This window comes from Poecilia reticulata, chromosome 6 (genome assembly GCF_904066995.2).
Source record: "Poecilia reticulata chromosome 6, P_reticulata-male-v2, whole genome shotgun sequence".
NCBI classification, from domain to species: domain Eukaryota; kingdom Metazoa; phylum Chordata; class Actinopteri; order Cyprinodontiformes; family Poeciliidae; genus Poecilia; species Poecilia reticulata.
This window is the reverse complement of record NC_088835.1, coordinates 5,675,412-5,702,236: the sequence shown is the minus strand read 5'-3', so window position 1 is coordinate 5,702,236 and position 26,825 is coordinate 5,675,412. Positions and strand designations below refer to the sequence as shown.

Here is a 26,825-nt window from a genome sequence, read left to right as displayed (position 1 = left end):
TAAATCGTACAACACCGCATATTTTTACTTTGTAATTCATGCTGCGTCAAAAACAAACAAAACACAGATAGCATTATGTGAACTTGACTTTTTTTAAACTTTACATTATATAATGTTATAATGTTATTTTCTCATCAAAACATCCTTGAAGTGTTGCTTTGGTTCTTTTTTGCATGTTTGAGAAATCCTTTAATCTCCCATGGCAACCATTCAGCTGTGCAAAACGTCTTGGTGGACCTTGGAGGATGAAGCCCCTCCTCAGAGCCACAGTTTCAGGCTTCCAAACTTCTGCATCCCATAGCAACCCTCTCCTTCTGGTCCCCCACTCAGCTCCTTCAGACTAGCCAGCAGTAATTAGCAAACGCCTGGTGGAACTGCATAAGAGCTACTTCTCAGTGTAAAAACATTGCTAAATGGTTAACAGAGGAGCGCTTTTGTAATATTTCCTACTTTATGAAGTATCACAACTCTTCCTGGAGTAACATTTCCAGGTATTCTAATCAGTGTAAGTTCACCAAATTAAGAACAAATATGTTTTAACCACAATTCTGGAACAAACTATCTTGAAGCTGCTTTTTATTTCTAACATGCAAAAAAAGCTGTACTTTCTCAGGTCAAACCCTTTGTAGAAGACCAAACCATCATGGTTTTTTTAGTGTAGTTTAAAATTCAAAATCTGCTTTAGTAAGAGATTTTAGTGACATGTTATAGCAAAGGATTCTGGTGAATATGTTCTTATTCCGCTTGGCTAGTCCGCTGATTTTGACACAGTGGACAACAATATTTTATTATATAGTTTACAGCTCCAACTGGTTTTCAGTGGTACCTCATTAAAATGGTTTAGGTTTTATCTGTTAAGACAGAACCGTCTTTAAGAAGAGATCATTTTGAATCTTCCTCTGCTCTTCTATTTTATGGAGTTCCACAGGGTTCAGTCCTTAGTCCCCTGCTCTTTTCCCTTTATTTGCTTCCTTTGGCTTCAATACTTAGAAAACATGGGATCTACTTTCATTGTTATGCAGATGACAGTCAGATATACATGCTGGAGCCCTTTTTGATTAAGCCACTACAGTTGTCTAGAAGACATTAAAGCCTGGATGGCCGTAAGCTTCTTAAATTTCAATGACAAAACAACAGACGTGATGGTGTTTTTCTTGTAAGCCATCCACTGATATTGGACCCATTGTCACTTAAAGCAGATAGTTTCCAGTTGCTATAGTTCCCAAATTACTGAACAATTTCCCATTGCATTAAAGAAGTGCCCCTTTATTGTTCTCTTTTAAAACCCTCTTTAAAATGCATTTTTATGGCTCTTGAAATACCTTGAGACTTTTGGTTTTACTTCTGTTTTAGCTTTTTCTTGATCTTGCTTTTTTGAGTCAATTTGTTTTGTTCCACCCACATTTTAAATGTTTGCATTTTATCTGTACAGCACTTTGTTGCAGCTGTTGTTGTTTGTGAAGGGCATTACAAGAAAATAAAGTAGTATTGTCACTGACAGTATTTAATCCTGTTCTAACATACATATGACCTACTTTTACTTTTGTAGTTATGGTGTTTCTTTGAATTTCTTTCTTCTTTTTTTATTTTAGTCTTAAGATTACCAGACTTTTTTTTTTATTTTCTTTTTTTAACCAGGTAAAACCCCATTGAGATATAGATCTCATTTTCAAGAGGGACCTGGGCAGAAATCTGCATCTTGGTCTTTCTGATGGCATTATTTTTGAAATCTTAAAACAGATGTTCTGCAAAAATTCTACTTTTACTTGAGAACAATGAAATTGTTGAAAAAGTTATACTCTTGCTTGACCAGTTTATGGGTGCTTTAGTTGTTTAAACCCAGGTTACCGTTCATGCAATGCATCTTTTCTCGATATTGCCGTGTTTCAAATCCATGGACACATTATTCCACTGAGTCTCTTTTCACTGCATTGCCCACATTCCCCCATTTTTTCCCACACGACCTTGTTTTCAACATGGATGCCGATAAACCTGCGCACACGTCCATGTTTATGCGGCAAAAGCAGCATTTTAAGTGCAGTTTGCGGCGCACCGTAGCTAGGAATCCACTGAGTTGGCTTTCCGTGATCTCGTTTGAAAGCTTAAATATTTATTTTCCGCGACGGCAGGGCGCAGTGAAACTGGAAAGCTTGAGACAATACGAAAACCGGCGCGGAATGGCGCCTGCTAGGGGCCCGGGAGGCTGAATGACTACTCCGAGGCTGAGCGGCGCCTTGTAGGACCAATAGGAATTTACTTCACAAACAAATAACCAATCATATCCCATGGTAGAAGAATAGGCGGGACAACAATGGGTCATACATGTTCCTGGTTTGTGAACGTCGCTGGTCGTTTCCTGCACTGTTGCATGGTGGTCGAACAGGAGGAATTGTTGGAAATTTTCAGAGGTTAGTATATAAATTGGTTTTTACCCAGTGTGCATTATTCCCACAGCCATCGCTGTTGCTAGTGGGAGTGACAGGCTGTGGGATGGGAGTCGACAGGAATTGGGAGAAATACTTTGAAATTGAAAAAAACGAATAGAAATGTAGCGAGCAAAAATGCTTATATCATTAATTAGCTCATGGATTCCTGGGTCTTGTTTCCGTCTCTGTAGCTAGTTGGTTAAACTAGGCTGGAAGCTTATTAGGGAGAGCTAGCTTGGCTCTATCTGCCACACATGGTCTGTTTAGACATCACGAAGTAGCTCAGAATAACAAAAGCGGTCGTATCGACCACAGCTTTCAGGAAACATTTGCTCTCCACCGCTAGAAAAAAGTCGTGTCAGCAGCGCTTGGCGTACTTAGCTGCATCGTTAGCTCTACAGCTAACTAGTTAGCTTACCCCGTTTGACATATCGGTCCTACGGGTGGAGCAGGGAAGTGTTTGAATATTTAGCATAGTTGGCCGCTTTTAATATTCGACCGACATCTCCCGAAGTAGACTCATTCTAACATTTTGTTTTGTATAATGTGTAATTAAAAGGGAAAATAATGCAAGTCATAGCTGTAGCTAACCAGCTGAAAGCTGTAAACCAACAAGCGCCAAAAACACAACAGGGGTGACTGGCTGATTATGTGGCCCCGTTACATTTCCCCCACTTGTCCCAGGTTCTGTTACTTTTAGCAGCTACGTTTCCCACTATTAGTTTCTCCAGAACCATTCCCTCACTGCACTAAGGTGCCATTTTTTCCCAGAATAAAGAACAGAAGCGAGCCCATGGCTATTTACGTTCTTGTTTTGTGATGCAAAGCGTTGTTAATTGTTTTAAGTGTTGGTAAAAGTTCATTAAATGCCAAACACTTCTGAGTAACGTCTGCTGACAGCAAATTTTTAATTTACAATTTTTTTTAACAACATATTCCCTGACAGAAAGCAAGTCATTTAATTTGTGCATAACAAATAAATACTCATATTCCTTGAACTTAACATTTTGGCACATAACAGACTTAATGTGGCTTATGAAATAGTCCAGCATAAATGACCCATAGTCCTTTAATATCCTTTAGGTTTTTTAAATTTTTTAAAATAAAGATCTTAAAAAGTGATGTTTATTGGTTTTCAGCCGTCTGTACTTTGATACCCCCAGGAATATAATCCATACGTGTTTAATTTAAACACTAATACATTCAAACAAATACAGTTGTTCTGTGAAGGTCTTATTTAGTGAATAGGAAGATAACTGTAAACATAAAATGAATGCTACATACAGACTGGACAAGAAAAATACTTTACTTTGGAATAAATATTGAGTGGAGCAGCGATGGAAGGTCACCAGCAGATGTTGTGGCAGGTTGATCTTCCTGGAAGCTCTCGGGAAGTGAAACATGCTGTTGTGGTTTCCTGATCAGATGGTTTGTTTATCCAAGTGAGATCTTCTGATGCGTTTGTTCACAGGAACACGAATTGTGATAAATCTTCCATTTATTTTCAGTAACTTATGATCCACCAGTGATGACTTCCTTTGTTTTCTTAGTGCTAAAAGGGGCAGTATTATGTTCAATTGACTTTTGAGCTTTACATCATGTTATAGTATTGTATTCCCTCATCAAAAACATACCTCGAGTGCTGCCTCGATTCTTGCATGCATGTTTGATAAATTTTTTAATCTCCACGGCAACCATCCACCTGTACAAAACATCTGAGTGGACCTAATTCTGCCTTTGAGGACGTAGCTCCTTCTCAGATCTGCAGTTTCTGACTCAGCTCCTTCAGACTAGCCAGCAGCAATTAGCAAACACCTGGTGAAACTGCGTACAATGAGAAGTAGCTCATTATTCTCAGTGCAACACTTGTAAAAAGTTTAAGGGGTTAATCAAGGATGACTTCCTGAAGGCGGACTTTCAGAAAGAGCAGGAGCTTCTTATTTAAAGAGACGGAGATCAAATTTCAAGGTGTTGAATTACAAAGTCAGATTTCTTCTAATACAAAATTTTTATGATGACCGATTGTAACATGAAGTGAAACTATGTGCCATATTGGGAGAGTCCATATTGGAAGAAGTTGCTCTAAAATCAATCTTTTTGACCCCCCCAAAAAAAGCAACAAAAAACCCGGCTCTATTATTACTACCGGCTCTATTTATAAGACCCATCAATAAGCAGCTGCCTCAGGTCAACTATATGGTGGAACATTAGGGCCAGGGTAAGATTTTTTTAATTTTTACTTTTAATTGCGAGATTAAATTAATAATTTTACCAGAATAAATTTGTAACATTAGGAAAATGACATAATAATTTTATGAGAACTCCATCACAAAAAATTTAATGAGGAATGTTGAGCCTCTTGTGAAGTTATATTTTGGTATCAGTTTCACGGATAAGTTAATTCTTCAAATCTGAACACGTCAGCATCAAATGATTACCAGCAGCAGGACTTTGAAACAACTGAGGAAACGACTAAATCTGTTTCAAAGAAAGATCTTGATAACGCTCGAAGCTTTTTTTATTAAAACATTTTTTTCATAATTCTAAGACATTTTTGAGGTAAAATTGCGTCCTCATTTTGCTAATATTCTGACTATGTTCTCATAATTAAACAAAACCTCTCATAGCCTGGCCCTGATGCTCAGCTCACAGAAGGGATGACTGAAGCAAAAGCCACTTTTTGAAAATATTTTCTGTCATTTTTAATATCTTTTTTTAGAAAAGTGAGGGGAAAAAAAAATTCAGGAGATTTCATTATTAAGTGGTGTTGCCCAACCCTACTGCGTCTTTAAACTCTGCAGATGAATATGTCTGAATTGGTTCCGACACATACGTCAAACTACATAAACCAGGCCAGACTATTTTAGTTTTATATTTTACGATCCAAATATTCCTGATATCTGATAAACTGAGGTTTTAAAGACGGATCACTTGCTCAGATTTCTGGTGGAGTTTCAGTGTTGGTGTTTGCTGACTTGTGGGCGCCGGGGCTAAATCATCTCTGTTTGTCGCCCCACCAGCTGCAGCATGCTCTTGGCCCAGATCAACCGGGACTCCCAGGGAATGTCCGAGTTTCACGATGCAGACGGGCAGCCGGTCACGCTCTGTCTGACGGAGGCTGTGACGGTGGCAGGTGAGCTCCCAGACTGTTTGTAGGTTGACGCTTGTACCATAAACTGCTATAACAACAGTAAAGAAAACCCTCTAAAAACATTTCCAGAAACTATAATAACAGAAGATTGTCCACTTGCATCTTAGAAGACAAAGACAACTCTTAACTTTCAAACTAACTTCCCAGATGGTGATCAGATGGAGAACATGGACACAGTGAGCCTGCAGGCTGTCACTCTTGCAGACGGTTCCACTGCGTACATCCAGCACGAGTCCAAAGCATCCTTCTCTGATGGACAGATCATGGATGGTCAGGTGATCCAGCTGGAGGACGGCTCAGCTGCCTATGTCCACCATGTGTCCATGCCTAAAACAGGTACAATACAAACCCTGACTTCTTATTAGATAGATCACCACTGTGCTTTATTATATAAGGTTGTTGTTTTGGTGTATAGTAGACATGTAGTAGTGTGTCTGCTGTGCAACAATGGAATCTCTAAAATGGTGGAAGTGACGGTTGTCTAAATGTGTGCTGCAGGAGGAGAGAGTTTACAGCTGGAAGACGGCCAGGCTGTCCAGTTGGAAGATGGAACAACTGCCTACATTCACACACCCAAAGGTTAACACTGCTCTTTGTCAGTAGAAAGCTTGAAAAACAGCAGTTTTTCTCTTGGGATGAGTTGTAGCAAAACTGTTCAGTCATCTGGTACCTTAAAACCAGGGCTTCTACTCTGATGGGGAAAGAGTCTCATCTTTTTCAAAAATCCCTAAAAAACCTTAACTGCTTCTGAGAAATGTTGTTGTACAGCGGTGGGCACACTTCCGCTAACATGCTATTAGTGGAGCTAATTTGTTATGTAGCGCCTAAGCCCTTTTGCTAACTTTGAAAAAGTTTAGCGCAGTTAGCTTACCCTAAATTAATTTTCTCAGGCGTCCAAATACTGTGTTGATATAGCATTTTAGCATCAGCTTCTGATAAATACTGTGTTGGTATTGAGCTTTATCATTAGCTTGATTAAATACTGTGTTGGTGTTGCTCTTTAACATTATCTTTTGCTATGTACAATGTTGGTCTTTTGCTTTAGCATTCAGCTAACGTTAATGATAATGCTTAAGGGTTAGCGCAGCTAACTTTTTAGTTAATGGTGCCAGTACTGGAAAACTGGTTCCTCATTGGGCTGGTGTTTATCCAACCCTGCCTCCTGTCTCTGTGTAGAAACATATGACCAGAGCGGCTTGCAGGAGGTCCAGCTAGAGGATGGAAGCACCGCCTACATCCAGCACACGGTACACATGCCTCAGTCCAACACCATCCTGGCCATCCAGGCTGACGGCACCATTGCAGACCTGCAGGCCGAGGCCACGGCCATCGACCCAGAAACCATCAGTGTACTCGAACACTACGGCACCAAGGTGACGGACCGTTTCATGCTACTGCTGTGACTGCAGTTTACCTAACGCAGCATTCTTTCTCTGCGTTGTTTCCTTCCGTTAACTTTCTATGCGTTCATGTATTTAAAGAAAAAGCATGAAATGTATGTGAATGTCCTGTTGTCTTCCTTTAGGTGGAGAACGTGGAAAACCCCTTGGGGTCGTTTGGCAGAGTGGAAACAGACAGTGGTGTCCACATGAGGGTAGAGTAACTTTGTGTTTTTCTTTCTGTTCACCTCTTAGTTGAAGTTTGATTTCCATTCTGATTTGTGCGTCACGTCTTCAGATTGTGCTGCAGGGTCAAGACAACAGGCAACCAAGAGTGACAAACGTCGGAGAAAAATCTTTCCGCTGCGAATACGAAGGCTGTGGAAAGCTCTACACCACCGCCCACCACCTGAAGGTTCGCTTCACTCCTGCGTTTCAGTGGATACAAATTAATTTTAGTACCAAAAAATGTTCTCGCTTCTAGGTGTTCTAATTTTAAAAGGCTGTATTCTTGCAGCATGTTGTGGAAAAGTGCATTTGTCTGTCAGCCATTTTGTTTTAAAGAGTTTTCTGTTGACACCCTGCAGGTCCACGAGCGCTCGCACACTGGTGATAAACCTTACGTCTGCGAATACCGGGGCTGCGGAAAGAAGTTTGCAACAGGTGGCTGATTAAATTTGATTATTTTTTTACATTCTTTTTTGTTTATTTTATATTTACATTTTAATGTATCAATGTTTGTTTTAGTTTTGTGTATTGCAATCCGAACTAAGCATTTGTAATGGAATGTTTTTCAGTTGTTACAAACAGATGAAGAATTCACCAGGAAAAAAGCTCCCCTAACTGTTTCTGTCTGTGGAAATTTAAGGTTACGGACTGAAGAGTCACTCGCGGACGCATACAGGGGAAAAGCCATACAGATGTCAGGAGATGAACTGCTGCAAGTCTTTTAAAACCTCCGGAGACCTTCAGAAACACACAAGGACTCACACAGGTACAGAATCAGAACCTCATAGAACAAGAATAATAATAATTCTTATTTTAATATAATTTATGTCATTTTCTGATCTCTGGTTATTGAAATGTTTGACCTGCCAACACAAAATTTTGTTCCATCTGAAATATTTGTTTCTAGCCTTCCTGCAGTGACCTGACAGTTATTATTTATCTGCAATATAAAACAGATTTAGTATAGGGTTTTACTATTTTAAAATATGTGTAAAAGTAGAGAAAATATAGCTCATGATTAAAGTTTTAGCAGAAAATATTATCAGTTAGGTCTACTATCATGGAGCACCAGTTATCTTACTGAAAATGGGTTAAACGCGGCAGATGCGTGTCAGTTCAAGCTCAGTGTCTTTCTGTCGCTGCAGTAAAATCTCTTCAGACAGATCCAGTAGAATATAATAAACTGAGCCTGATCTATTTTGTTACTGTTCAAACCACTGAAGGAAACGCCATGAAAACCTCAGAAGACGACACTGAGATCAGCTTCCCTCTTTATGAAATGTAAACTAAAATGCAGTGGCGTCAGATTTTAGCCATTGTAGGGTTTCTCTTTTGTCTTTGGTAAAAGACCATAAGTCATTTTTCCTCCCCCTAGTGATAAACACAAGGGTTTGTTTAGGTTGTATTTACCTAGAATGACCCTTACGCATCACACAAGACCATGTTAGCATTCAGATAATGTTGCTGGGGTTGCTGAATCAAAGGGACCCGCAGCTTTTCTTCCCCTGTGAGGGATTTCCCTCAAGGATAATCTGTTTATGCATGCTCCTTTAAATGCAAGGACAGTCATTGTTCCCAGTCCTCAGCAAGTCATCTGTGCCAGATTTGGCTGAAGGGTGATGCGATCCCACCACCATCGCCGTGCTGCGGCCGCCATCTTTGCTTCGTAATACCTCACTAGAAGAAGAGTGGAGGGTTGAGACTGCAAGTGGATCAATCAGTCAGAATCTTTCAGCTGTAAAAAAGCACATGTACGTCATGGGATGAAGCAGTAATCTGAAGGAACTTTTGAGTTTTCTTCACTCTGTAATAGAGATGTGCTTATCAGGTTTTTTCCTGCCGATTCCGATCACGACCGATTACCGATACCGATCGCATAATTATTATTTTTTTTATCATAAACACTACCGGTTACATTATGTGGAAAAAGGAACCATGAATTCACCTTAATTTAGACAAAATCTTGTTTTTAATAACTTTTTCCAAGAACAAAACAAAACGGGCATTGTGCAAATTGTACTGCTATCAGTAATACTATCTGTAACAGACTGATAACATATGAAGGCTCTGAAGAGGCTAAATAATGCAAAGAGTCAAAATAAAACCTCTCAACATTGCCAAAAAATTCAAGTATAAAACTTAACATTCAAAGGCAAATACAGGTTCCATTACAATAAACAATCCTGAGTTACTGAATGAAAACTCCTGATAGCATGGCGGCTAGCTGATTACTGCTAGTTCTGATTGGCTGTTTCTGACTTAGCGGAGTAATTATGCAGAACAGGGAGGAGATCGATTATTTTTTCAGAGATTATCTGTCTCATGTTAGGACAGCGAAAGTTTTAATACGTATGTAACATGTATTTTTTTAACTTACATGCTGCAGCTTTAAACAGAGGTTCGGTGTGAGAGTCACTACCAGGTGGAGCAGAAGCAGCGCTCCGTCTGTCAAATATTACTACCTGTATCGCGTAGCAGCGGTTCAACAGCGAGAGCAGAACCAGCGTCTTACATCGCAGCTCGAAGACTTAAATAATTTTCCGGGTTATTTGTTTAGCTTTCTGACCGTCATGCTAATCCAGGTGAGTGCTTGTAGCTGTGCGCTGCTTCACCTGCTATCTGATCCTCCATGTCTTTTTTACTGCAGTGAGCCTTGATGTAGCCAAACTCCGTCAAGAATGGTATTGTTTTTATGCCATATTAGATTCGTTGTGTTGATGCATTTTGACGTCCTTCAATTTTCCGTCGCAACACGCAAACTTTCCCAGTCACTCAGTGCGTTGTAGTTCCACATCGCTTAGGATTTGTTGCTGCACGTTTGCGCAGTGTGAAGGAAAGAGGAGACCAGCTGCACATGCAGGTTCCGAAATGAGATGCAGGTGATCAGTTTGTGTGATCGGCAACAAGAGACCGTGATCGGCGATCACCGATCATACACTTTGTCACGGAAATCGGCCGATTATGATCGGTGGCCGATCGATCAGCACACTTCTACTCTGTAGCCATATCTGCCACTGATCTGGATTCACTGATCAGAAACATAAAAGTCAGGTCCTTTTTTATTAGCTTCTAGCTGACTAAACAAGCTCTCCAGGACATTCGGACGAGGTCAAAATCATCTACTTCAGATTTGCTCAGTTTCTTTCGGAGGGAATTAAATTACCTTCTGATAACTGATGCTTCTGCCTTCCAGCCTTCACAACAAAGAATCCTTTCAGAGGAGTGTGTGTGATACGAACGATCACATTTTATCCCAAACTGACAGCCTCTGGTCACATACAACGGCTTTTTTAAAAATAACAAGACCAGCAAAAACTGGATGGAACATCATAAGGGGTTTGTTAATGTTCCACAACACTCAGCATGCTGGAGGGAAGAACACATGGCTTCTGTGATGAACCTGATGCCTCTGTGCTGCAGGGTTCACTTCACGAAGTTACACTTTAAAAAATAAACTGCAGCGACTGTGGTTATTTAGCCTAATAAGAGAGGAAAAAGTGGGGGTTAATTTTCAAAGTCATATTTTCACCATGCTACTTCAAACTAAATATTTAGCTTACTGGCTAAACATTTCATTTGAAACTGTGATGTTTATAAATGAATGAATCCTCTGGTGAAAATGTATTTTGAAAACTGAACCCCTTTTTCTTTCTTTTACAACAGACCAAGTAACTGCTACTCTTATACAAATGGCGCCTCATAATCCGTGGCCATTTTGAAATATAAAAAGCTTTCAGCAGCCAGAAATGTTGGACTAATAAAAGCTTTTTTTTAAATATACCTTTCTACTTCCTTCAAGGCTTCTTTCTTCCAGGTTTAGAAGCCTTTCGTACTGAACGGAGATGTAACTCGTCACGTAATGGTTATCTCTTTCTTCTTCTGTGGTTTTCAGGGGAGAAGCCCTTCAAGTGCCCAGTGGAGGGCTGCGGCCGCTCCTTCACCACGTCCAACATCCGCAAAGTTCACATCCGGACACACACGGGGGAGCGGCCGTACTACTGCTCCGAGCCCAGCTGTGGTCGCTCCTTCGCCAGCGCCACCAACTACAAGAACCACATGAGGATCCACACAGGTGTGTGTCCACACACACACACACACACACAGGTGGACCTGCATGTTCCAATCCATGATCTAAAACATTCCCGCTGACCGTATTGCTTTGTTCTCCAGGAGAGAAGCCGTACGTTTGCACAGTGCCCGGGTGTGAAAAGCGTTTCACCGAATACTCCAGCCTCTATAAGCACCATGTGGTTCACACGCCCTGCAAGCCCTACAACTGCAACCACTGCGGCAAGACGTACAAGCAGATCTCCACGCTCGCCATGCACAAACGCACCACGCACAACGACTCTGAGCCCATCGAGGAGGAGCAGGAGGCCTACTTCGAGCCACCGGCAGGTCCGCGTCACCGTGCCGACCGCTGCACTTTTCCTTTTATTTTATTTATTTTTTTTTTTTTTGTCATCGGCAGTGGAAATTAATTCGCCAATTGACTTGTTTCAGATGCCATCGACGACCCAAACGTGAGCTACACACCGGCTGTGGTGGACACGGACGACTCGGAACCGATCCCAGTGGACTCCTCGGACATGTCCGGTCAGCCGCAGGTCGCCTTGGTAACGCAGGAAGATGGAACGCAACAGGTACGCTGTTGGATTTGGATTGAATTATTTGCCAAAACAATAAAGGAGTCATCGGCATCATTATTTGCCAGATATGAAGATCCAAGGGGAAGTGAATACTTTTCACCGTACCAGTAAAAGATTTCAGCAACTCTTCATCTGTTCTGAAACTGCTGATATCTGTAGATTTCTGTCTTTTTCTTCATATCAGGTCAGCATCTCTGAAGAAGACCTGCAAGCAATGGGTGGCACAATCACCATGGTAACCCAAGAAGGCACCACCATAACCATCCCAGCGCACGAACTGGCGACGCAAGGCGCACACGCTGTTACCATGGTGGCAACCGACGGCTCGGACGAACAGGTAAACAGAAATGGAGGCTCCAACATTTTGACGTTTGTCTGTTTCTCTGGGGTTTTTTCTTTGTGAGTCACCTGGAAATGATTCACAAAGACTGTCATTTTTCAGCGGCTGAACTCTTTACTTTTAAACATCTCTTCAATAAATAGCAGTAAATGTTAGTGTCAGGTCAGTTTTCAAACATTCACAACTGTTTGATCATTTGTGGTTATATTGCGGACAAAATGTGGAAAACAAACAAAACAAAAAACAAATGGAGTTGCTGTGTGTAACATCTATGCTAGCAGTGTTGACTGTAGAAATAAAACACTAAAGCGCGTTTTTGTCGCCCTCAGGTGGCCATCATGACACCCGACATGGCGTCGTTCCAAACTGTGGAGGAAGCAAACTACAGCCAAGACCAAGAGGATCTCCATCCGGTCACGTTACTGGCCACGCCCAATGGCACTCACATCGCCGTTCAGGTTGGTAAACCAGCACTAGTCCAGACAACTAACCGGGTAATGACCTAGACAACTATGCACCTGTTAACACTTAACAACTAGAAGGCCTTTTAACTCTCCACAATAACACTAAACATCCAAAAACCATAAATAAAAACCAGTTACAACCAAATGCATTAATAAAATGGATTATGATGTGTCTGAACAAAATTTTTCTTAAAAAATATGAATAATCAGAATGGAAATCATCATTGTTTGGCAGATATAAACTAGATGTGTCCATGTTTGTCCTGTTAGAAATGCCATATTGTGTTGGTATGAACAGCAGCCTAAAAAAGTTTGTTTTTATTTTAAAAATATATGTGCAATATAGGAAAGAGAGTCAATCAGGAAACTGAAATCTTTCCAACAATTTTAAATATATTTAAAAAAAAGTGCTATAATAACTCTGCTGTTTTTGGTTCGTCCTGATATAAAGTAATGAGACGCCGATGGATTCCTAGAAACAAAAGATCACACTGTCTCTTTTATCTTTCTACACACATAAAGTTTAAAATATCATTTTGCAACAACGACAGCATCACATAATCAATTTCAGCCCTAGTGATCAAGGAATATGCAAAATGTCATATTTTGTTTGTGTGATGGTTTCTGAAAACGTGGAGTGTTTGTTTCCCTACGGCGAGGCTGCAGAAGCATCCCGGATATTTAGGGACATTCTGGAGATTGTGACAAAGTCGAGAAAACATTTCAGCACTTCAGTGATAATTGTGACAATAGCATGGCGGCTTGACTGCAGTGGCCATTGCTGAGTTTCTCCAAATTTGCCACTTTCTGGTCACATTCAAACCATTCGCAGAGGCTGGAGAGACTCTTGGTTCCTTGTCTGAAAAAAAAAAAAAAAAGACAGATTCAACCCAACACAGAGTTCAAAAAAGGTCAAAGTTCACATTTCTTTATGGATGTTGTCACTACTTTATGGATGTTGAGACAGAAGTTCTGTTAGTCCTACATTGTAATTCTTCTTTTCAGATTTCACTTCATTAAATATTTGCTGAAAGTTTCTTGCAGGAGGTGTAACCTCACTGCTGCCCCCCTGTGGACGGACTATGTTTCTTATCAAAGAGAATTAAAAAAATAAGAACATTAAGTATACTTCCAGGAAGTGACTCAAGTAAGAGTCAAACAATTTTTGGTAACAAGTCGACTTATGTTTAAAGAACCTGATCAAAACATCAATAATTTAATATTTTAAAATTACATCATCAGACAGACCAAAATATAAAGTTATCTGGACATTTTCTGGTATTTTAAGGACCAAAATGAAAATAATTCGTATAAATCGCATCATTACTAAAACGACAAAACAAAGTCAGGAAAGAGAAAAATGTTTCTAAATCAATTTCTTTAAATATAAACCTTTAACACAATCAGCAGGTGTGTGTGTGTGTCTGGTGAACGTTTGGCTAGAGCTGCCACATTCTTCTTTCTGTGAAGTTATTCACAACGTCCAGTGTATTCAGGAATTTTACTCAAATGAGAGCAGCAATACTTCATTATACAATTACTCAAGAGCAGTAACTCCTTACAGTCCTTTTACCCCCATAAAACATCACTCAAGTAAATGTAACTAGTTACTAGTTAAAGTAACTTGTTGAAGGTCATGGGGTGGCAGCTTGATTAGATCAAAGCAGGCAGGTCTGATGACTTGTTTTCTTTTGAAAACTTTTGTTCTTTAATTAACACCTTGTTCCCTTTGGGGTATGCTAATTAAAACCGGCTTCCTTTTGTCTTCCTGTTTCGTCATGTGACTGCGCTTTACAGCGGAGGAAAAGATGCATCTTTAGGAGCGATTAGTTAAACGGTTATTAATTAAAGTGAGTGATTTATTCATTTTTTTCCCCTTGTAGCTGAGCGATCAGCCTTCTCTGGAAGAAGCCATTAGAATAGCCTCCAGGATACAGCAAGGAGAAACCCCCGGCCTGGACGACTGATTGGCTGACGACTGCGCATGGACAATGAATGAAGATCAAGACCATTTCAAATGGACTATATATATATACATATATATATATATTTGGGAGAAATCATGTCTTCCCCTTTTTTTTCACAACTGAACTCAGCTTTTACATGTAAATAGGATTTTGATAACTGAAGCTGCGTTATGCTATTTTGTCTCTCTTACGGAAAAATTAAAGAGGGAATTAATGCTTTCTAATGTTGCTGAATGCACAGTGCAGTGTACAGAAAATGCTATTTCTAAAAATAAATAAATAAATACAAATTAAAGATTGCGTGGATATACTTCTGCCTTAGAAGTTATGCAACAAAGTGTAAAAAGGAGTCTGACCAAATAGAAAATTAAAAAGTTGACTGGATGCAAACAACATGAATGAGGGAAGAACGGAGCGGGAGATCGACAGGTGGATTTGCACAGCGTCTGCAGTGAAGCGGGCGTTGTACCGGTCCGTCGTGGTGGAGAGAGAGCTGAGCCAAAAAGCGAAGCTCTCGATTTACCGGTCGATCTACTTTCCCACCCTCATCTATGGTCATGAACTTTGGGTCATGACCGAAAGAACGAGATCACGGATACAAGCGGCCGAAATGGGTTTCCTCCATAGGGTGGCTGGGCTCTCCCTTAGAGATGGGGTGAGAAGCTCGGTCATCCGGGAGGGACTCAGTAGAGCCGTCGAGAGGAGCCAGTTGAGGTGGCTCGGGCATCTGGTCAGGATGCCTCCTGGACGCCTCCCTGGTGAGGTGTTCCAGGCACGTCCCACCTGGAGGAGGCCTCGGGGAAGACCCAGGACACGCTGGAGGGACTATGTTTGTCAGCTGGCCTGGGAACGCCTTGGGATTCCCCCAGAAGAGCTGGAACAAGTGGCTGGGGAGAGGGAAGTCTGGGCCTCCCTTCTTTAGCTGCTGCCCCCGCGACCCGACCCCGGATAAGCGGAAGGAAATGGATGGATGGATGGATGGATACAAACAAAGGATAAAAAAGACAAACTTGCTTCACAACATCTGAGAAGAAGCTGTGTGTGTGTGAGGTGTTTGTGACACAACCAGGTGTGTTGCAAACACACCTGGTTGTGTGTTTGCGACACACAACCAGGTCACCTGGTACACAAAGGGAGAACGTTCACGAAGGGACCAGGTGATTCACTTTGTAAATTTTCTGTCGCAATCCTCTCCTTCCTGTTGACAGTAAAGTCGGTTACCATATAAGGCAATGACTCATGTTAAGTTGAAAATATCACTTTTCCATGGTGAAAATCGATATTCACCATGGTGGTGCACAAATGTTTGAAGCAAAAATGTGTGACATGTTCTATTGAAGTTTAAAACAGAAAAATGACACTTTCTACAGCTAAAACCAATGTAACTTATTAGATTATTATAACACTTGCTAATTAGTAAGACTCACCTTATTGATGGCTAATAGTTTATAGTTACCAATTTGTCTATAAATACTTTATAAATCATTAATAATTGTTTATTATGCATTAATTGATGCTAAGGAGACTATGCTAAAGAAAATTACATCTGATTGTGCTTATAAGGTAGTTTAAAAGATTTAGCATAACACCAGATAAAATATATGTGGACAAATTTGACTCACTATTTGCACAATTATTTTCTCTTTCTCACCCTTAATTGTTGCATAATAAACAATTTTAATGATTTGTAGTGTTTAGAGATGAATTAATAACATGCCTATGAACTATTTATTAGCCATCTTTAGGGGGAGACTTATTGTAAAGTGGTAATGCTAAATTTAAAAGTAATTTAAGAGTGCATAGTAAAATTATTACACTGTTTTGCTAGTATAACAGGCTGATAATGCTGCCAGAGAACCAGACATGTCACCCTTAGGTAGTTTTGAAAGCAGGTTCACCTTACTGGGTGCTTAGCAGGTGCTACCTTTAGCTTCCAGTTTGACCCCCTACTGATTTTCACAACTGCAAATATATCTAAAGTGCTACAGTGTGCAGCATTAGGTGTGGGAGGAGCAGCAAGCACTTAATCCAAGATCTAAACATTCAGAAATTGCCACTGCACTTGTTCTGGCATCTTGTTAAACACACTTTCAATCATATGAATGATATAATGGTTAGAGAAAAAAAATACAATTGGCCCCGCTCTCAAATGGTGCCAGAATCACATGTTTTAAGGGGTCTAAAAATGCAATAAACACATAAAGTTACGTGAAGAAATTTAATTTGCATGTCATAATTTTATCCTGACTTAACTTTCACATTTTTCCATGCTAATGCAGCCTAAATAAATCTAAAATGCTGGTTTAAGTTTTGGCTTTGGTTAGCTATAAACCAAGGTTTCTGAGCCATGCATTGATGTAGCATGTTGGTCTTGTCAAAATGTGCATGGAATGTTTAAAGACAAGTAATGTTTAATTATACCTGCGAAAATGGTTTAAACTGTTGATTAGCTACATTTCGTTGTATGTAAAAACAATATCCTGTACAAAATAAGTGGCATTTTTCTAGGTGATAGAACACTTTTTTTCGCCCACATACATACATACAAATGCCTTTTCTAACTCATCCGTCTGTTCTTTGTTTTGGGTAGTAATAATGCACGCATTGTCATTGCGACTCATGACTTCTGTCTGCTAAAGGCACACAAGACTTCGCGCCACATTCTTTCGCCGCAGGGGACAACCACAGGGACGACGTAACCCCTCCAAAAACCACACTGGAACGCCCATCTTTCAAAATTCAACGTCGAGCGGTGATTGGCTATTCGGCGACACGTGATCAACGGTCGCGGGAAGTTCTTTGCCACGCGCTTCATGGGAAGAGCTCAGTTTTCGACTCCCTCAAACTTTTGTAAACATTGCTATGGTTTCTACTTCGGAAAGACGCGTTTCTGTCATAAAGGAGAGCGTGACAGATTATTGAAGGAGAAGGATTGTTTCTATTTTTCTTTTTATCATTCATTACTACCGAGGACGTTGCTACTGCATTCGACTCAAGCAAGTACGAGGCCATTTTCCCAGTTTTTACTGGCGTGTCGGACTTTAAAAGTACGGTAGTTTTTTGTAAAGTTGAACTGCTAGAAGTAGTTTTCATGAGCTTAATACCATTTAAAAGGTAATTAAATCTAACTCGTTTTTGAGGAAGCTACCACTTCGGTGGGAGCACCAACCGCGTGTTTTTTTTTTTTTTTCTCTCTCTCTCCCTCCCCCTTCTTCGACGAAGCCGGGGTTTAAATCCTCGAAATGTCGAGCTGCAGTCGCCATCGACTCGGAACGCCTTCCCCCAAATCCCGACCGATTCGCCAGAAACTGCAGTTCACGTCCAGCGACGGAGAAGACGATCCTATCGAGGATGTCAACAACAGCACCGGGGGAGAGTCCGGCTTCACGGAGATGGACTCCCCGACACCGGTACGACGGGTCGCCGCGGACAAGCTACAAGAGGGCGGCAGCAGCCCCCTGAACCACTCCGGCGGAGACGACGACGTGGAGCTGTGGGACGAGGAAGGCTTTGATTCCCCGTCCCTGCTGCAGTCCCCCAGCAGCGTTATTTTCGCCAACTGTTCGCCGTCGCCGAAGAAAGTGTCGCGGATGTACGGAGGGTCGCCGGAGCGGAGCTACGTCCAGGACGACGGGGAGGGCTCCAGCTCTCCGATACCAGACTGCCCCGACACACCTCCGCATAAAACCTTCAGAAAACTTCGGCTCTTCGACACACCACATACACCAAAGGTTAGAATTAACCGACTGTTTTCTTTTTCTTTTAATTTTAGTTTTAAAAAAATGCGTTCTATATATATATATATATATATATATATATATATATATATATATATATATATTACATGAACAATATCTCCTTTCTGCTCTTTAAGAAAATAAACACATTAATTATTTTATTATGTTATTATTTTCACAATCCGAACCTGGTCAGTAGATGCACATTATTTTTTAAACATCTGGATTTATCTGCAGGATCCGTTACTGACCCACTTAGTCAACATCTCTCTACCTGTTGCATAATTTATTGCGTTCAGCCAGCGCCACGATTGGATGTTTTTATTTTTTTATGGCCAGACTCGTACTGGTGTTGAAGAGAACGCAAACTTTAAATATTTTTGACACATGTTTATTTGACTTTTTATTAAAAAAAAATTTTCCCCACAAATCTGGATTTCATTCATTCAGTCATTTTAAATTTTTTTTTTAATTTTTTTATTTTTAAGAGTTTGCTGTCCAGAGCCAGGAGCTCCGTCCCGGGATCCTCCAGCAGGAGAGTTGCTCTCTTCAAGAATGTCGAGTCTCCACGAAAGTCCTTCACAGACAGCAGCAGGAAACAGCAGATGCCCCTGGTCAACTTTAACCCCTTCACTCCCGACTCCCTGCTAATCCAGTCCGCCACACAGCACAGAAACAACAGAAAGCGAGCGCATTGGAATGAGTAAGTTACCTAAGATTTTGGAGTTTGTTACATGAAAAAGTTAAAAATAAATGAATAAAATAAGTTGATTTCCATCCGTAGTAGTTCTTCAGACGTACTTATGTTTAACATAAACACACAGGCTTATTATTGCAGAGAGGAAAGATGATTCAGTGACCTTTCCTGTTATTCTTTAATATAGTTTACACCTGTTATGTTAAAGTTGTTGATTAGGTCGAGGGGGAGTTGCCCGATAACAAGGACCTCATGGTTAAGGTTGAGCTCCATGTGCTTTGTGCAGTTCTCAGTGCTGCCCCCTGCTGGACAGGACGCTAACAAACATCTTTATTGTTGCAGCTCTTGTGGGGAAGACATGGAGGCCAGTGACGTCGAAGGGGAAGATGAAATTCTGCCGCCATCAAAGGTGGGAATTTTATCTTTTAATTTGGTTATAGATTCTTTTTTTTTTTTTTTTTTTTTTTAGGATGCGTTATTAATTTATTTGAACCAGGAAATATGTTCAAATTTAACCTGACATTCAAAGGCGTTTTCCTAATGGAGTATAAAATGCTTTTAAATATATTTCAGTGCCATTACGTCGTTTCTGTACAATCTGTAGATGTATGGAATTTGATCAAAATGTTTTCCAAGCCTGAATAATAATTGAATTTTAGCCCTTATAAAAGCCATGGTGTCTGTGCATCTTTAAAAAGTTGGACTGACTTTTTAAACAAGGACTTGTATTTAAAATCAAAGCATTAAAAAGACTTGATTTCACTGAAGGAAAAAGGTTGACCTCACCACAGCTCTTGCATTTTGTCATGCCATGACCATTTAATCTCATACGTTTTATGTAATTTCCTTTTTCTCCCAGGACCTTACTCTTACCAAAACTTTGAGTCGTGTGCAGACATCTTTATTGCGTTGTGTGACTAGAGGTGGTTGGCTAGCTGCTAATATACCCAGCAAAGATATATTAGCTGGCAAATGGCTAGTTTATTCGTGTCAGTCGTTAGAGAGTGCAAATTTATCTTCAGTTGTCAGGACGATGTTTGTATTAGCCATTGGCAAACTTCTTTTGCTAACCTACATGATTTGTGATTTTTCTTTTGTATGTTTCTGCCACAATACAAGTTTTAAATTTACTTCACATTGGTCTTAAAAAGTCTTAAATCTGAGTTGGTGAAGCCTGCAGGAACACAGGTTTTTGTTATCATGTTACTACTTCCTTCAGTTTTTCTGGTCAGTTGTCCTTCTCGCCCTTGAATCCAACCATCTTTCAATCTCATTAATTGAATTTGTTTTCATTTGTATTAACAGTGGGAAACATGGAACTTTAAACATGCTAATCATGCAGGAGCCCAGCGGGTAGAACGATGTAACAAACTGTACTGTACCTGGTGTTTGTATTGCACAATAAGCGGCTTCAGGCAAATGTGCCAGTCCATATGCAAATGACCTGGAACTGTTTGCTTTTTTTTGTGTGAATGCTAAGTAGATCTCTGTGTGTGTGTGTGGGTGTGTGTGCCTGTGTTTGATGTGTTCCACCCTACTTACACATGCCGTTCTCTCTGCAGAGGATCACCATGATGGAGAGCAACATGATGTCCCGCTACGCCTCAGAGTTCCTGGAGCTGGAGAAAATCGGCTCGGGGGAGTTTGGCGCCGTGTTCAAGTGTGTGAAAAGGTTGGACGGCTGCATCTATGCTATCAAGAGGTCCAAGAAGCCCCTGGCAGGATCGGTAGATGAGTAAGTTGAGTAGAAGTGGAAGATGGGAGTGTGCTGAACGATGTGTTTTCTCATTTAAAAAAACAACAACAAAACTTTTCCTTTCTTCCGTCACAGACAGAATGCGCTGCGGGAGGTTTACGCCCACGCCGTGCTGGGCCAGCACCCCCACGTGGTGCGCTACTACTCAGCCTGGGCCGAGGACGACCACATGCTAATCCAGAACGAGTACTGCAACGGCGGCACCCTGTCCGACGTCATCGCTGACAACTACAGGCGGCTCAGCTACCTGTCGGAGCTGGAGCTGAAGGACCTGCTGCTGCAGGTCTCCCGGGGACTCAAGTACATCCACTCCATGTCTCTGGTGCACATGGACATCAAGCCCAGTGAGTCCAACCGCTTTGTTATCAGTGGCAATGCACCTGATCCGTAAGGGCAGATTTATTCAGTCTAATTCTATGCTTTATTTATTTTATATTTAGAATAACTAATTGCACTTTTTGAACCATTTGAAAGAAGGTTTAACAATTTCTCTGTTTAAAACAGGCCTGTCACAATAAATCAATTAATCGCATGATAAATTAAAACAAACTCAATAACTTAAATTTGTGTCATTTATCATTTTTCTCTTTTCTCTGTTTCTACCAAAAACTGCATGAAAAGTCTTCAGTTTGGTGTTTTGGTCTCAGTTGCCTCTTTGTTTTGAAGATTTCAACATGTTTGTTGTTTCTGTTGTTTTGTTAATTTATTTTGGATATTTAAAATGTCTTCCAGTTGCAGTGTTATTTAAAGTTTCATTATGCCATGACCGTTATACTTGAAAATGGTCTCAAAAATAACAATACAATTGTTTTATGGCAATAACTTGTGGCACAATTTATAGCCCTGCAAAATTTATTTTTGATAGACCTAATTTTAAACACAATATGTCTGTTTAAAAAAAATGGAAAAAGAAGCTTTTTCAGATATCTGTACTGGAAGTGAAAAAAGTGGATTGGTGCATCCCTAGTCTTAACATCTTAACACTGTTTTTTTATTTTTCTAACTTCCTTTGAAAAATCCACTGTAACTTATGGACATGATCTCGTTGCTGATAACTGATGTTTCCCTCTTTGTTCCAGGCAACATCTTCATTTCCCGTAAATCCGTAGCGAGCTGTGATGAGTCCGATGAGGATGATGGACTCGCCACTAGCGTCGTCTACAAAATCGGTAAGCTGCTCAACGTTTGCCCCAGTCGACTAAATCTTCTTTGTAATATTCAGGGATTTTCTGAAATTCTTAAAAATGCTTGAATTTCATTAAATGTTTTCAGGTTCTTTATATTCTGTCTGTACAGTTGTGCAATAAAGCTGTAATAAACTTTTAGGAGAAAAGACTCCTTACAGAAAGTGAAGTGATTTATTTATCATTTAATTTGAACAGGAAGTTTGTTTACCTTAACACAAACTGATCTGTTTAGTGTGATGAATATTTATTATTCATCTGCTTGATTAGAAATAAAGGTCGTTTTATAGTTTATGTTGGTTATTGAAATTGAGAGTTTTTGTTAAATTTGTATTTTATTACTCAGGTGTGTATGGTGTGTGTGTGTGAGAAGATTTTCAAAACATAAAATTTCGTTATGCAGATTATCACAGATTATGCAGATTATTGGCACAAAAAAAAATACCCCAGGCCATTATTTTAAGAAAGTGACTATTTGATTATTAACGGTACTGACTATCATATAATAGTGAATTATATGATATTCATATAATTCAAATTCATAATTATATGAATTTGGGTTCTCTTCTTTTTTTTTTTTTTTTTTTTTTTTTTAAGTTTATTTGGGGGTTTTTTTTCTCAAAAGTAAAATGAGAAAAGTTTGTAAACCTACCTTGAAAGTGCCTGAAATTTACTGTAAGGAAAAGTGTATGAACCCTGAATATTCAGCTTTTCCTTTTTTTTGCTGTTCTTTCAGGCGATCTTGGTCATGTGACCCGGGTGAACAATCCACAGGTGGAAGAGGGGGACAGCAGATATCTGGCCAACGAAGTTCTGCAAGAGGTATTTATTCTGACTTGGAAACTTAAATGAATAAATAAAAAAAGGTCTCATTTTCCAAGCGGTCCATGTTTAAACCTGCTCTGTTTCTCTCTGTAGGACTACAGTAACTTAACAAAGGCGGACATCTTTGCTCTGGCCCTGACGGTAGTCAGCACCTCGGGAGCCGAGCCTTTACCCACCAACGGGGAAAAGTGGCATGAAATCAGACGGGGAAAATTACCCTCCATCCCACAAGTGCTTTCTATAGAGTTCCTTAGTTTACTCAAGGTAGCCAGCAGCATCAGTCTGCATTTATTATCCTCAAATATCCGTTCATCCACTTCTACGTCATGTTTTTTATTTAGCCTTCCCAACATGTGTATGCTGGTTTAATTTTTTTTCCAAATGAGGATAAATTAATTGTTTTTTTGGCTAATTTTACAAGCAGCAGTTTCAATGTCTTCATCCGACAAAATGTCATTTCCCCAAGCAAATTTTTGAGTTTTCAAACTCAAATATGTCGAAAAATTTTTTTTCTAGAAAACTTCTGAGATTATCTAAAATTTCCTGAGTTTTTTTTTTGCGGAAATGTACTTTTTAATTTTTTTTAAGATCAACATTGTCTTTAACACTCCATTATAGCGCTGAGCCTTCCTGTTGCTTGCTGAGAGTTTGCCTCTCTCTCAGCCTGAATGAGCCATATTCATGTCTCAGGTCCTGAATACGCTGCGCTGCTTCTCTTCTGGAGCTTCTGCTCTGGGTTTTCTAGCTAAAAGTTTGGCCATGTTTCCGTGACGATACTCTTTGCTTTTTTGCTTTTTCCGACCAATTAAAAACAGCATATTATGCAGACATTTTGAATTTAGCTGCTGCACATTATTACAATTTTTCTTGGTAAATTGAGTGGTGTAATTTTCCCTTCCAGCTGATGATCCATCCAGACCCAACCAAACGACCGTCGGCCTCTGACCTCATCAAACACCCGGTGCTGCTGACGGCTGCCAGGATGAGCGCCGACCAGCTCCGAGTCGAGCTCAACGCTGAGAAGTTTAAGAACGCTCTGCTGCAAAAGTAAGTGCAGCGCAAGGAGCAGCAGCAGCTGTTTCCAGGAAGAACGAGTTCAGTTCGTCACTGTCTGGAAACACTCAGTGGAAACGCCATGGTTTCCCGTTTAAAACCAAGTTTTCAATTTAAAGTTGGATCATGTTTTTTTATCTAACAGATGTTTGATTGTCACATATTGATAATGTTGTAAAGAAGATGGTGAAAAACATAAATTTGTTAATTAGGGCAGCAACTATTATTTATTATTTAGTTGACAATTATTTCAAGTCGAATCGTTTCAGCCCAATATTTGATATTTGTAAACCAAGATGAAAGCTGAATTAAAGAGTTTTCAAGCGCATATTGTGCAAAAAATATTAAACCTCTGATACTGTCTTTTATAAATAACAGCAGTTTAACAACCTGATATTTAAAAAAATTGAAATCATCTCAAACGGTCAGATTAAGAAGATGAGATACATAATTTAAACTCTTTTTTTTGTTTCAAAACTCTCACAGCTGTGAACCAATTTTACTTCTGACTTTTGACTATATGTTGCATTCTTCCAGTGATTTATTTATTCATTTTTTGGCGTCTCATGAAAAAGAACTTTTAATCCGTAGGGATAATCCGATGAAGAATCGGCCTAATCAAACGAAAACGAACCCACAAACGCCACTTCCTGTTGCTCTCGAGTTCAGACTTGTAACCCTTCTCCTCTGCGTCTTCCTCAGAGAGCTGAAGAAAGCCCAGCAGGCCAGAGCTGCGGCCGAAGAGAAGGTGCTGTCTACTGACCGGATCCTGACCCGCTCCACGCTCCAGTCCAACCCCAGAACTTCCAGACTCATTGGGAAGAAGATGAACCGGTCGGTCAGCCTCACCATCTACTGACCTGAAAGCCCAAAGGCTCATGGACCTTTCTTAAGGAGTAGAAGCGGTCAGGGTTTTGGAACTGCCCCCCTGTCCGTTATTGTTGGGATCTTCTGCCCGACCTGAGCTGTAGACTGTTGCTACACCAAACTGGAAGTTCTCTCAATAAACTCTGGTGTAGTTCAGCCGTGTTTCTGGTGGACCTTTTTTCTTCTTTTTCTCCTTTTTGGCAGAGGGAGGGAGAAACTCTTACTCTTAAAGGTAGTTGCTTTACCTTTCACTCTCAGTCATTCCTTAAGTTTGCCAAGACGTCAAGCTCTTTGCCAGGTTGCCCGGACGACGGCGGATCCCGCCAGTGACGCATCGCTCGCTCCAGAGTGAATGTTCTTCCCTTTAGCCGTGTGCACCTTACTGCCTGATGTTCTGGAAACTGACCACGTCTGTTTGGAAAGGAGCACTTTGTAGGGCAACATGTGGTACTACTGCTTACCACGGCGTTTTAAGGAAGACAAAAAAAGGAAAATATCTTGCTGCTATTGATGTTGTGTATGTGTCAGGGCTTCTACTCAAAGTTTGGATCGTTCTAGAGATTGTTGGCTCTTATTCCACCATTCGGCTCCCTTCCCGTTTCAGTTTGGATGGATTTTTGGATCATGTGATCTGAAGACTTCGTTCTGTTTTGAATTATAGAAACCAGTAATCGGACTCGTTATTTGAGAGGTTTTGGACGAATCCATTCTTTGGTTTTAGTTTCCCTGGTGATCTGTGCTTCCAGCCCTCCTGTAGCATTAGAACAATCATTGTCCTGTCCTGTCCTGCCATCGGCTTCCCAAAGCTCATACCCTGAATGTCGAAAGGATTACTCCTCTTCATGTTCTTGTAAACCGTAACACAAAGCGTTTGTTGCTGTAACATGTACATATGTTCTGTAATAAATTCTCATGAATCATTTTTTTGTTAAATTGTGGCGATCGCGTTATTTCCAATGTCAAAAATAACATACAAGAGACGAAGCCTTAATTCGAAACCATTTTCTGTGGTTCTGTTAAAATTATTTGAACCATATAAATTGGTTGCGGTATGAATAATGAGCTGAACTATTCAATATTTTGGGATATTTCTCCTAATATTTTTGCAAACATAACGAGGTGTTTTTGACACTTTGAAAAAGATTCTTAAATGGTGATTTAAAAAAATAAATGTGATCTGATCCAAATTTTTGCCATGCAGTAAAAGGACGGTAAGTTGAAGGCACTTACAGACCACAAACATTTGATAAAATAAATGAAAATGTGAAAATAAAAGGTTAAGTTTAAAACCATCATGTGATTTACATTTTCTGTCTGTGTTGCTTCTCTTAGTACTTATTTACGCGCACGCACACACACACACATACATTATATATATACATATATATATAATAAAATGAAAACTGAGTTCCATACTTTTAATTGAAATGATATGCTTCATTGAGAAGCGCCTCATGGTTATGCTATGCTCTACACAGACACTTGATGGCGTGTCTTTTGGACATAATTACAAAACAAATGTTTAAAACAAACGAACGGGTAAGTTCTTTTTTTAATATATTAAGCATTCTCTTGTATTATGAAGCGCTTTTTGTTGAGTTTCAGACATAATGTATTAATTTAAATTGGAATAACTTGACTGAAAAAGACGCCAAAATTTGATGGTTAGCTTGCTAAGCCAAGTTTTTTTTTTCTTCAGGCAGAACAAAATAAAAACTATAGAACGGTATTTGAAGCCATATTTTGAGTTCAAATGTATGCTAATTCTATAACACACATTAAAAATTAAAATCCTGCATTTTTATGTAAAAAATTTGACTTTTTAGCTATCTGCTAAGTGCTAACATACTTGTTTTTCCAATATAAAACGGGGTTAGCTTGAACAGTTGAATTCTTTTTAATCCCTCCATGAAAGTTTGATTTCTTTCAACCCTCATGGTTAACTTTACTGTAAAAATATCTCCTATTCATGCCTCTGACTTTACCATGCTGTCACTTTTACCCCGTTGCGCAGTGACAGCTCATAATAATGCCAACATCCATCCCCCCCATATTAGCCTCCTCCTGATGTGCGTTTCCCTCTCGCTGAGCGGTGCTGCAGC

The 26,825-nt window shown here is 40.0% G+C and overlaps 2 protein-coding genes across 7 annotated transcripts; both read left to right on the top strand.

The window, feature by feature from the left end:
* Nucleotides 1-1,986: 1,986 nt before the first annotated feature.
* Nucleotides 1,987-14,899, top strand: znf143b (zinc finger protein 143b). 4 transcript variants are annotated; one of them, XM_017305514.2, is made up of 15 exons: nucleotides 1,987-2,408; nucleotides 5,447-5,559; nucleotides 5,725-5,913; nucleotides 6,076-6,156; nucleotides 6,754-6,950; nucleotides 7,103-7,171; nucleotides 7,255-7,371; nucleotides 7,544-7,619; nucleotides 7,825-7,950; nucleotides 11,077-11,256; nucleotides 11,355-11,582; nucleotides 11,688-11,827; nucleotides 12,018-12,170; nucleotides 12,503-12,631; nucleotides 14,521-14,899. In XM_017305514.2, the coding sequence occupies exons 1-15, from the start codon at nucleotides 2,323-2,325 to the stop codon at nucleotides 14,602-14,604; spliced, it is 1,968 nt and encodes a 655-aa protein (XP_017161003.1). In that variant the 5' UTR covers nucleotides 1,987-2,322; the 3' UTR covers nucleotides 14,605-14,899. The 4 variants fall into 4 exon arrangements, with proteins under 4 accessions (XP_017161003.1, XP_081463840.1, XP_081463841.1 ...); XM_081607714.1 differs by lacking the exon at nucleotides 1,987-2,408 and adding an exon at nucleotides 2,460-3,868; XM_081607715.1 differs by lacking the exon at nucleotides 1,987-2,408 and adding an exon at nucleotides 3,885-4,394.
* Nucleotides 14,900-17,161: 2,262 nt separating this feature from the next.
* On the top strand, nucleotides 17,162-25,656 carry wee1 (WEE1 G2 checkpoint kinase). 3 transcript variants are annotated; one of them, XM_008410835.3, is made up of 11 exons: nucleotides 17,162-17,604; nucleotides 17,827-18,335; nucleotides 18,830-19,044; nucleotides 19,381-19,447; nucleotides 20,601-20,773; nucleotides 20,870-21,138; nucleotides 21,874-21,963; nucleotides 22,715-22,800; nucleotides 22,897-23,067; nucleotides 23,705-23,850; nucleotides 24,559-25,656. In XM_008410835.3, the coding sequence occupies exons 2-11, from the start codon at nucleotides 17,847-17,849 to the stop codon at nucleotides 24,713-24,715; spliced, it is 1,863 nt and encodes a 620-aa protein (XP_008409057.1). In that variant the 5' UTR covers nucleotides 17,162-17,604; nucleotides 17,827-17,846; the 3' UTR covers nucleotides 24,716-25,656. The 3 variants fall into 3 exon arrangements, with proteins under 3 accessions (XP_008409057.1, XP_008409056.1, XP_008409055.1); XM_008410834.3 differs by having other exon boundaries at nucleotides 17,162-17,651; XM_008410833.3 differs by having other exon boundaries at nucleotides 17,162-17,718.
* Nucleotides 25,657-26,825: the final 1,169 nt, after the last annotated feature.

Bases quoted from the DNA above. Each gene is read 5' to 3' on its own strand.
- znf143b (XM_017305514.2), top strand. From the start codon at position 2,323: ATGTTCCTGGTTTGTGAACGTCGCTGGTCGTTTCCTGCACTGTTGCAT. The intron at 7,951-11,076 runs GTACAGAATCAG...TGTGGTTTTCAG, and splicing joins ACACACAAGGACTCACACAG to GGGAGAAGCCCTTCAAGTGC. The intron at 12,171-12,502 runs GTAAACAGAAAT...TGTCGCCCTCAG, and splicing joins CCGACGGCTCGGACGAACAG to GTGGCCATCATGACACCCGA.
- wee1 (XM_008410835.3), top strand. From the start codon at position 17,847: ATGTCGAGCTGCAGTCGCCATCGACTCGGAACGCCTTCCCCCAAATCC. The intron at 22,801-22,896 runs GTATTTATTCTG...TTCTCTCTGTAG, and splicing joins CCAACGAAGTTCTGCAAGAG to GACTACAGTAACTTAACAAA. The intron at 23,068-23,704 runs GTAGCCAGCAGC...TTTCCCTTCCAG, and splicing joins AGTTCCTTAGTTTACTCAAG to CTGATGATCCATCCAGACCC.